General features: G+C 47.6%; 2 protein-coding genes across 2 annotated transcripts in view; one reads left to right on the top strand and one right to left on the bottom strand.

The window, feature by feature from the left end:
- Window positions 1-6,798, bottom strand: part of FAM83G (family with sequence similarity 83 member G) — an 82,429-nt gene extending 75,631 nt beyond the window's left edge. The window contains exon 1 of the mRNA XM_068243516.1: window positions 5,698-6,798. Within this exon, the coding sequence (XP_068099617.1) occupies window positions 5,698-6,183 (486 nt within the window). The 5' untranslated portion in view covers window positions 6,184-6,798. The remainder of the gene's footprint in view (window positions 1-5,697) is intronic.
- Window positions 1-12,255, top strand: part of SLC5A10 (solute carrier family 5 member 10) — a 274,286-nt gene that overhangs the window by 141,615 nt on the left and 120,416 nt on the right. The window lies entirely within an intron of this gene.

Below are 12,255 nucleotides of genomic sequence, written 5' to 3'. Positions count from 1 at the left end.
GTCCCAATAACACCATTACATCCAGTCTGTATTCCTGGCTGAGAGATATTCCACCACTTCCTGTCCCAATAACACCATTACATCCTGTCTCGATCCCTGGCTGAGAGATCCTTCCACACTGCCTGTCCAAATAACACCATTACATTCAGTCTGTATCCCTGGCTGAGAGATCCTTCCACACTGCCTGTCCCAATAACACCATTACATCATATCTGCATCCCTGGCTGAGAGATCTTTCCACACTTCCTATCCCAATAACACCATTACATCCTCTCTGTATTCCTAGCTGAGAGATCCTTCCACACTGCCTATCTATAACACCACTACATCTAGTCTGTATCCCTGGCTGAGAGATCCTTCCACACTGCCTGTCCAAATAACACCATGACATCCAGTCTGTACTCCTGGCTGAGAGATATTCCACCACTTCCTGTCCCAATAACACCATTACATCCTGTCTGCATCCCTGTCTGAGAGATCTTTCCACACTGCCTGTCCCAATAACACCATTACATCCTGTCTATATCCCTGGCAGAGAGACCCTTCCACACTTCCTGTCCCAATAACACCATTACATCCTGTCTGTATCCCCGGCTGAGAGATCCTTCCACACTTCCTATCCCAATAACACCATTACATCCTGTCTATATCCCTGGCAGAGAGACCCTTCCACACTTCCTGTCCCAATAACACCATTACATCATGTCTGTATCCCCGGCTGAGAGATCCTTCCACACTTCCTGTCCCAATAACACCATTACATCCTGTCTCTATCCCTGGCTGAGAGATCCTTCCACACTTCCTGTCCCAATAACACCATTACATCCTGTCTGTATCCCTGGCTGAGAGATCCTCCCACACTTCCTGGCCCAGGGACACTAGCAGCAATACTCCTGAGGATCTAATCCTTTACTTTGCAGTAAAAAATTACCTTTATTGCCACCTGTGACAGTATAAGCCAGTCTCCAAACTTCCTGTCACAGGAAGCAATGAAATATTTTAATGGTATAGTGTACTATACCCAACGGTGCTTAAAAGATCTTAAAATGGGGCCCTAAGAAATAGTCCAATATTCTTGCATTACCGATTTTAACCCGTGCTACACTGATGTGTATATGCAGTAAAAGTGGCCATGAGCTACTGAACAGTTTCAATAGATTACAGATGGTAGATTTAATATACATCTATTCAAACTGCGACATTTGGATGACTATTACAATTGAAATATAGGTTGGTTGTCTATAGGCAGGAAATGCCGGCTCTTGATGCAATCCACGCACGATTAACCCTTTGTATGGCTTTGTAGTGCACCAGCCAGTACAGAGAGCTTCAGCGATGAAAAGGATATGACTAATCTAGTGTAAAATCGAGTGTCAGGACAGATAAATGATGGGAATCTGGCAGAGATCAAATCGTTTACCTGATCTACCACTAATCTGCTAGTGTGTGGCCAACTCTCTTGAGCGCCTATGCTGATAGTATAACACCCGCAGTGTGTCCTGATCTTTTTGCGTCATTCTGATGATTCGTGTCCCCCTCCACTATCACTATTAGCTCCGCTAACTTCAAAACACAGAGAAAAGTCCGTCAGCCCAGTATACTGCGTTATCTAAGTCGCATTTTACAACATATTAAAACGGACCAGAACTCAGAACTTCCATCCTGCTCTAAAAGATAAGCAACAGCATAATAACCTTTAAAGGAAAACATTTCTTTGTTACAGCTAATAAAAATCCTGAAATAAATCTGCAGTGTGTCTACTTCCTGCTTTCATGGAAGCAGGCATAAGGTTAACATTCTGTGTTTACAAATGAGCTGCTCTGCCGTGGAAGCCAACTGACACAGCTAAGAGGTCAAATTACACATGTGATTAGTCTCAGATGAGGGGAAAATTAGACAGGCTAAACTTTCTAAATACATACAGGGTGCATTTCTCTCTGTTTTCCGTCTGTCCTGTGCAAGAGTTCAGGTCCAGTTATACAACATAAAAGAAGTACAGTGGTGTGAAAAACTATTTGCCCCCTTCCTGATTTCTTATTCTTTTGCATGTTTGTCACACTTAAATGTTTCTGCTCATCAAAAACCGTTACTATTAGTCAAAGATAACATAATTGAACACAAAATGCAGTTTTAAATGATGGTTTTTATTATTTAGTGAGAAAAAAAAACTCCAAATCTACACGGCCCTGTGTGAAAAAGTGATTGCCCCCCTTGTTAAAAAATGTACTTAACTGTGGTTTATCACACCTGAGTTCAATTTCTGTAGTCACCCCCAGGCCTGATTACTGCCACACCTGTTTCAATCAAGAAATCACTTAAATAGGAGCTATCTGACACAGAGAAGTAGACCAAAAGCACCTCAAAAGCTAGACATCATGCCAAGATCCAAAGAAATTCAGGAACAAATGAGAACAAAAGTACTGTAATTGAGATCTATCAGTCTGGTAAAGGTTATAAAGCCATTTCTAAAGCTTTGGGACTCCAGCGAACCACAGTGAGAGCCATTATCCACAAATGGCAAAAACAATGAACAGTGATGAACCTTCCCAGGAGTGGCCGGCCGACCAATATTACCCCAAGAGCGCAGAGAAAACTCATCCAAGAGGCCACAAATGACCCCAGGACAACATCTAAAGAACTGCAGGCCTCACTTGCCTCAATTAAGGTCAGTGTTCACGACTCCACCATAAGAAAGAGACTGGGCAAAAATGGCTGCATGGCAGATATCCAAGGCGCAAAGCACTTTTAAGCAAAAAGAACATTAAGGCTCGTCTCAATTTTGCTAAAAAAACATCTCAATGATTGCCAAGACTTTTGGGAAAATAACTTATGGACCGACGAGACAAAAGTTGAACTTTTTGGAAGGTGCGTGTCCCGTTACATCTGGCGTAGAAGTAACACAGCATTTCAGCAAAAGAACATCATACCAACAGTAAAATATGGTGGTGGTAGTGTGATGGTCTGGGGTTGTTTTGCTGCTTCAGGACCTGGAAGGCTTGCTGTGATAGATGGAACCATGAATTCTACTGTCTACCAAAAAATCCTGAAGGAGAATGTCCGGCCATCTGTTCCTCAACTCAAGCTGAAGCGATCTTGGGTGCTGCAGCAGGACAATGACCCAAAACACACCAGCAAATCCACCTCTGAATGGCTGAAGAAAAACAAAATGAAGACTTTGGAGTGGCCTAGTCAAAGTCCTGACCTGAATCCTATTGAGATGTTGTGGCATGACCTTAAAAAGCTAAAATGCTAGAAAACCCTCAAATAAAGCTGAATTACAACAATTCTGCAAAGATGAGTGGGCCAAAATTCCTCCAGAGCGCTGTAAAAGACTCGTTGCAAGTTATCGCAAACGCTTGATTGCAGTTATTGCTGCTAAGGGTGGCCCAACCAGTTATTAGGTTCAGGGGGCAATTTCTTTTTCACACAGGGCCATGTAGGTTTTGAGTTTTTTTTCTCACTAAATAATAAAAACCATCATTTAAAACTGCATTTTGTGTTCAATTATGTTATCTTTGACTAATAGTTAACGGTTTTTGATGAGCAGAAACATTTAAGTGTGACAAACATGCAAAAAAATAAGAAATCAGGAAGGGGCAAATAGTTTTTCACACCACTGTATGTCCAACACACACCATAAACAGCCAAACACAAAGGATACAACTTCTGAACAGTAAAGAATGGAATTTGTCTCTTTCCCGTCTGGAGAGGCGCTTATCTTGTCTGAACTTGGCCTGGAAAGTACATATCTAGACAGAAGCTCATCGCCCCACCTCAGAGCCGGAAACCCCAAATACCGCATCATAGGGGACTTTTTCCATTGCCTGTATCACCCAAGCAGACCCCCAAGGGGCATTCCACACCACCAGAGAATGACAGGTCCTCCAGGCCGGGAGTCACACAGTGTATATACGGCAATAATCATATATGCTTGTGAGATTGCTTCACACCCCAGTCACTCAGAATATCTGCCGTGTGTGGTGGTCTGTGAGCTCCAAACAACAAACGTCACATTCATCCAATACAAATATTATTATGTATTTATATAGCAGTGACATCTTCTGCAGCACTGTACAGAGTCATGTCACTGACTGTCCTCAGAGGAGCTCACAATCTAATCCTACCATAGTCATAGTCTAATGTCCTACCATATTATTATTATGTATTTATATAGCACTGACATCTCCTGCAGCACATTACGGGGTACATAGTCATGTCACTGACTGTCCTCAGAGGAGCTCACAATCTAATCCTACCACAGTCATAGTATAATGTCCTACCATATTATTATTATGTATTTATATAGCAGTGACATCTTCTGCAGCACATTACAGAGTACATAGTCATGTCACTGACTGTCCTCAGAGGAGCTCACAATCTAATGCTACCATAGTCATAGTCTAATGTCCTACCATATTATTATTATGTATTTATATAGCACTGACATCTTCTGCAGCACTTTACAGAGTACATAGTCATGTCACTGACTGTCCTCGGAGGAGCTCACATTCTAATCCCACCATAGTCATAGTGTAATGCCCTACCATATTATAATTATGTATTTATATAGCACTGACATCTTCTGCAGCACATTACAGAGTACATAGTCATGTCACTGACTGTCCTCAGAGGAGCTCACAATCTAATCCTACCATAGTCATAGTCTAATGTGCTACCATATTATTATTATGTATTTCTATAGCACTGACACCTTCTGCAGCACATTACAGAGTACAGAGTCATGTCACTGACTGTCCTCAGAGGAGCTCACACTCTAATCCTACCATAGTCATAGTGTAATGTCCTGCCATATTATTATTATGTATTTATATAGCACTGACATCTTCTGCAGCACATTACAGAGTACATAGTCATGTCACTGACTGTCCTCAGAGGAGCTCACAATCTAATCCTACCATAGCCATAGTGTAATGTCCTACCTATATGGCACTGACATATTCTGCAGCACTGTAGAGAGTACATAGTCATGTCACTGACTGTCCATATGGACTGTTCACAAATGATAGTGAGTCGACCACCAGAGTCTGCGCTGGAGCGTAAAAGAATCTCACCCTGGATCCTGCCATTACAAATAATTATCTGACATACATCCACCGCAGTCAGTCTGACAAGTGACAGTCTCTCTTTAAAATGACAAAGTTCTGTCACGCGCTGTGCAGTATAGAATTTCAGCTACGTTGTTAAACACAAGACTCAATGGGATCCGCCGCTGCTGCGCCCAAAATGAATCGTTAACGTCCAATCGATTTTCAGGGGTTTGATTGAAAGATGACAACTGAAGCAAAGTTGCTAACTAATGATCCCACCTCGATTGGACAATCTCACCACTGCTATGTAATATGAAGGACTACCTAATATCCTAACTTAGTACATTCACTCAATTTACTCTTCTACTGCATATATTCGGGAAGATTATACAATCAAGAGTGTTTGATCGACCAGCAGCTTAACATCTGTCAGGCTCAAACAGTAGTGGAACTGCTGGGATCTGTAGTTCATCTGCCACTCACATACATTTCTGTTACGGTCATTTAACCATTGCAAAGGCGTCTGTGAACCATACGTAGATTGGGGGACAATAAATGTGAAAAAACTAGAGGTTTTTTTGAGGTTCTCTTGGGTGGATTGAAAGCTGAAGTTACCACCCAAGTTCTGTAGGTCCAGCTGGAGACTCACCTTCTGGGCCTGGGTGATCATCTTCCGGACCACCTCCTTTATGTGTGGCAGTCCATCGATTGGTGGCTGCATGTAGACCGTTGCTCGGGTCACCCCTCTGTAGGCCACAGTGTCCGGCCACCCCAAGTCCAGCTCAGGGATAGAGCAGTCGGACCTATCCGGCCAGTATTCCAGGGATTGCTCCTCATCCTGAAGCTGAGAGTAGCCTTGTTGGGGCTCTCCATCGCCCTCCCCATTCTTCTTCAGGTGACTGGTGTCCGGATCGAAGGGCTCCACTCTGCTGGAGATCTTGGCCAGTTCCATGTCTGACAAGAAGTCCCTGATGCTTTCCCTCTTGACCACCTCATGGTAGGACTCGGTCCCCTTGGACACCAGAGCTTCCAGGGCCAACCGCTGCTCCTCGCTGTAGAAGAACTCAGGTTTGGCCTCGCTGGACCTCCAGTTGATGTTATTATTGTCCAAGCACTGAAGCTGTGAGAGAGCCATGGTTATTCTGATCTGTGGGACTTTCTGGAGAAGATCCCAGCTCCACCAGATCCTACAGTTCAGAGTCTTCTGTGGTGGACCCTACTGGACCTCAACCTGCCAGGAGAGGTCTCACAACCCAATAGTAATCCTAGAGAAGCAGATCCAGCCAATGATCCAGTCCCTGGAGACAACCCAAACTCAGTAATCCTGGAGGAACAGATCCTGGTGGAGAAGGTCCAAAGATAATCCAGCTGAGGGGTGCAGTGAGTGGAGCAGGTCCTTCTGAGAGGTGGGGGGACTGAGGAGACCTTCCTGGGGGGACTGAGGAGACCTTCCTGGGGGGAGTGGGGAGACCCCTCCTGGGGGAAGTGGACACTGGATCCTGGGGGGGGGAGGTTCTGCACTGGGTGAGGGCAGGGGGAGACACAGGTAGGTGTGTGGGGGGGTGCAGGTCCTGCTCTGTGGGGAGAGGGAGGGGGACACAGTCCTGTACAGCTCTGTAGGGGGAGAGAGGGAGGGGACCGGTTGCTATGGCAGCCTGTGGTGCTGGTGGTCCGCGCGCCGCTCCATGTCTCTCCTCTCTGCCCCGCGCGCACACAGACAGACACAGGTAGCAGCAGAGCGGCAGCCGGGCGGGGTCACGTGAGCCGCAGAGGCTCCGCCCCCTCCCTCCAGCCCGGCTCGGAAGCACGTGACGCTGCGAGCTCATCCAGCAGTGAGTCAGCCCTAGCCCCGCCCCCTTCCAGCATATAGCCAGTCTCGCGTGCTGCCGCTGGGGGCGCTGCTTGGTGGGTCGGTGCGGGTTACTTAGTTGGGGGCACAAAGGGGGGCTCATCATCACAGGCTATTGCAGGAAGTTCATGGAGTGTAATGAGGACCTGAACTCAGAACTTCCTCTCTGCTCTAAAAGATACGCAACAGCATAATAACCTTTACAGAAAAACATTTATATGTTTATAGCTGATACAAATCCTGCAATACATCTGAAGTGTGTCTACTTCCTGCTTTCATGGAAGCAGGCGTATGGCTGACATCCTGTGTTTACAAATTAGCTGCTCTGCCGAGGCAGCCAGCTGACCCAGCTGAGAGATCAAATTACACTTGTCATTAGTCAGAGAGGAGGGGGAATTAGATAATGTTCTCTACATATAGATCCTCATCTTGGGCAGAGCTCTACCACTAAGGCCTCATTCACATCATTTAGCGGAGATGCGATCGGAACGCAACGCGTACAATCGCACGCCATCCGCACTAATATGTGATGCGCTGCTGTCACCGCTGTGATTCCCCAAAAATGCATGCAGCACGCGATAGCGCATCATACTGCAGGCAGTGCATATGATGGAAACAGTAGAAGGGCTGTCTATGCCCTTCTACCATGACACCATTATTATTATTTATATAGCACCGACATCTTACGCAGCGCTGTACAAAGTATATAACTGTCCCTCAGAGGAGCTCACAATCTAATCTCTACCATAGTCATATGTCTGTGTATGTATCGTGTAGTGTATGTATCAGAGGAGCTGACAATCTAATCTCTACCATAGTCATATGTCTGTGTATGTATCGTGTAGTGTATGTATCAGAGGAGCTGACAATCTAATCCCTACCATAGTTATAGGTCTATGTATGTATCGTGTAGTGTATGTATCGCAGTCTAGGGCCAATTTTTTTTGTTTTGTTAGGAGGAAGCCAATTATCTGTATGGTTTTGGGATGTGGGAGGAAACCGGAGTGCCCAGAGGAAACCCACACAGACACAGGGAGATCATACAAACTCCTTGCAGATGTTGACCTGGCTGGGATATGAACCGGGGATCCAGCGCTGCAAGGCGAGAGCGCTAACCACTACGTCACCGTGCTGCCCATAGATGTGTACGGCAGCACGGATAGTCTGAACTATCACTCATGCTGGGAATACATCGATTTTGCCGCTAGATTCTCCTGCTCGATCATTTCACCGCTCGATCCTGCAGTCAATTCCATTATCTTTCGCTTGTCTTTCTTATCTTTTTCCATCACTTCAATTCGGAATTAAGCGGCCAAATGATTGGGCGGGAGATCGGACATGTGGGAAATTATCTATCGAGCGGCGAGCCATCTTGATGGCTGAAAATCGAGCCGTGTATTCCCAGCATTACAGCAAGGAAGGTTTTCAGAGTCCTGATTGGCTGGTGGGAGAGCTGTACGCAGTGATGCAGTCATTTCGGCGCGCTCTCTTCCCCGCGCTGCACCTGACCTGGGCACCGCCATAGACATAATGTTATGTCTATGGCCATGCAGCTGTGTAGTCTGGGCGCCGGAGATCGCTGCTGCGGTTACTCGGTGGGGAATAGTGATTAACGCTGCCCGGAATTCGTGTGGCAGAAGGGTGAGCCATCATTCGGCTCACCCTGAGCCAAAATCAAGGGCGGCGTATAGCCAAAGCCGGAACCTCCATATGGGCAAACTAGGCAATCGCCCAGGGCCCAAGAGCTTGCTGAGCGCCCTCCAGCGAGTTAATGGGCAGCGTCAGCAAGGTTGTTTGCCACGTGTTGCTTGCAGGGTCATTTACCACCCACCCACCGCACGTCCATGTCCCCCTACAGGAGGAGGGGGGGGCGGGGGGTACAGCCATCACCACTGGAGACCACCAAAGGATGTCAAATGCTTTTCTGCACACGTGCCTTATCCTTTCCGGCAGCTTCATCTCTGTGACCTGACGGCATGCTAAGGTTAGTATATATACTTTCATACGCATTGATGCCAGGACCTTTGTGCACTGATGCCGGGACCATTGTGTGCACTGATGCCAGGACCTTTGTATGCACCGATGCCAGGACCTTTGTATGCACTGATGCCGGGACCATTGTGTGCACTGATGCCAGGACCTTTGTGCACTGATGCCGGGACCATTGCATGCACTGATGCCAGGACCTCTGTATGCAGTGATGCCAGGACCTTTGTATGCACTGATGCCAGGACCTTTGTATGCACTGATGCCAGGACCTCTGTATGCAGTGATGCCAGGACCTTTGTATGCACTGATGCCAGGACCTTTGTATGCACTGATGCCAGGACCTCTGTATGCACTAATGCTAGGACCTCTGTATGCACTGATGCCGGGACCTCTGTATGCACTGATGCCAGGACAGGACCTTTGTACACACTGATGCCAGGACCTTTGTATGCACTGATGCCAGAACCTTTGTATGCACTGATGCCAGGACCTTTGTATGCAGAGATGCCAGGACCTTTGTATGCAGTGATGCCAGGAACTTTGTATGCACTGATGCCAGGACCTTTGTATGCACTGCACTGATGCCAGGACCATTGTATGCACTGATGCCAGGACCTTTGTATGCACTGATGCCAGGACCATTGTATGCACTGATGCAGGACCTTTGTATGCACTGATGCCAGGACTTTTGTGGGCACTGATGCCAGGACCTTTGTATGCACTGATGCCAGGACCTCTGTACGCACTGATGCCAGGACCTTTGTATGCACTGATGTCAGGACCTATGTATGCACTGATGCCAGGACCTCTGTATGCACTGATGCCAGGACCTCTGTATGCACTGATGCCAGGACCTCTGTATGCACTGATGCTAGGACCTTTGTATGCACTGATGCTAGGACCTTTGTATGCAGTGATGCCAGGACCTTTGTATGCACTGATGCCAGGACCTTTGTATGCACTGATGCCAGGACCTCTGTATGCATTGATGCTACGACCTTTGTATGCACTGATGCCAGGACCTATGTATGCACTGATGCCAGGACCTCTGTATGGACTGATGCCAGGACCTTTGTATACACTGATGCCAGGACCTCTGTATGCACTGATGCCAGGACCTTTGTATGCACTGATGCCAGGACCTTTGTATGCACTGATGCCAGGACCTTTGTATACACTGATGCCAGGACCTCTGTATGGACTGATGCCAGGACCTTTGTATACACTGATGCCAGGACCTCTGTATACACTGATGCCAGGACCTATGTATGCACTGATGCCAGGACCTCTGTATGGACTGATGCCAGGACCTTTGTATACACTGATGCCAGGACCTCTGTATACACTGATGCCAGGACCTATGTATGCACTGATGCCAGGACCTTTGTATGCACTGATGCCAGGACCTTTGTATGCACTGTCACTGATGCCAGGACCTTTGTATGCACTGATGCCAGGACCTCTGTATGCACTGATGCCAGGACCTCTGTACGCACTGATGCCAGGACCTCTGTACGCACTGATGCCAGGACCTTTGTATGCACTGATGCCAGGACCTTTGTATGCACTGTCACTGATGCCAGGACCTTTGTATGCACTGATGCCAGGACCTCTGTATGCACTGATGCCAGGACCTCTGTATGCACTGATGCCAGGACCTTTGTACGCACTGATGCCGGGACCTTTGTATGCACTGATGCCGGGACCTCTGTATGCACTGATGCCAGGACCTTTGTATGCACTGATGCCAGGACCTCTGTATGCACTGATGCCAGGACCTTCGTACGCACTGATGCCAGGACCTATGTATACACTGATGCCAGGACCTATGTATGCACTGATGCCAGGACCTCTGTATGCACTGATGCCAGGACCTTTGTATGCACTGATGCCAGGACCTCTGTATGCACTGATGCCAGGACCTTCGTACGCACTGATGCCAGGACCTATGTATACACTGATGCCAGGACCTTTGTATGCACTGATGCCAGGACCTTTGTATGCACTGATGCCAGGACCTTTGTATGCACTGATACTAGGACCTTTGTATGCACTGATGCCAGGACCTCTGTATGCACTGATGCCAGGACCTATGTATGCACTGCACTGATGCCAGGACCATTGTATGCAGTGATGCCAGGACCTTTGTATGCACTGATGCCAGGACCTTTGTATGCACTGATACTAGGACCTTTGTATGCACTGATGCCAGGACCTCTGTATGCACTGATGCCAGGACCTATGTATGCACTGCACTGATGCCAGGACCATTGTATGCAGTGATGCCAGGACCTTTGTATGCACTGATGCCAGGACCTTTGTATGCACTGATGCCAGGACCTCTGTATGCACTGATGCCAGGACCTATGTATGCACTGCACTGATGCCAGGACCATTGTATGCAGTGATGCCAGGACCTTTGTATGTACTGATGCCAGGACCTTTGTATGCACTGATGCCAGGACCTTTGTATACACTGATGCCAGGACCTATGTATGCACTGATGCCAGGACCTCTGTATGCACTGATGCCAGGACCTCTGTATGCACTGATGCCAGGACCTTTGTATGCACTGTTGCCAGGACATGTGTATGCACTGATGCCAGGACCTCTGTATGCACTGATGCCAGGACCTTTGTTTGCACTGATGCCAGGACCTTCGTGCACTGATGCCAGGACCTATGTATGCACTGATGCCAGGACCTCTGTACGCACTGATGCCAGGACCTTTGTATGCACTGATGCCAGGACCTTTGTATGCACTGATGCCAGGACCTCTGTATGCACTGATGCTAGGACCACTGTATGCACTGATGCCAGGACCTCTGTATGCACTGATGCCAGGACCTTTGTATGCACTGATGCCAGGACCTATGTATGCACTGATGCCAGGACCTCTGTATGCACTGATGCCAGGACCTCTGTATGCACTGATGCCAGGACCTTTGTATGCACTGATGCCAGGACCTATGTATGCACTGATGCCAGGACCTTTGTATGCACTGATGCCAGGACCTCTGTATGCACTGATGCCAGGACCTTTGTATGCACTGATGCCGGGACCTTTGTATGCATTGATGCCGGGACCTTTGTATGCATTGATGCCGGGACCTCTGTATGCACTAATGCCGGGACCTTTGTATGCACTGATGCCGAGACCTTTGCAGGCACTGATGCCAGGACCTCTGTACGCACTGATGCCAGGACCTCTGTACGCACTGATGCCAGGACCTCTGTATGCACTGATGCCAGGACCTCTGTATGCACTGATGCCGGGACCTTTGTATGCACTGATGCCAGGACCTCTGTATGCACTGATGCCAGGACCTTTGTATGCACTGATGCCAGGACCTTTGTATGCACTGATGC

Source organism: Hyperolius riggenbachi, chromosome 7, assembly GCF_040937935.1.
Source record: "Hyperolius riggenbachi isolate aHypRig1 chromosome 7, aHypRig1.pri, whole genome shotgun sequence".
NCBI classification, from domain to species: domain Eukaryota; kingdom Metazoa; phylum Chordata; class Amphibia; order Anura; family Hyperoliidae; genus Hyperolius; species Hyperolius riggenbachi.
This window is presented reverse-complemented; position numbering and strand designations above follow the sequence as displayed.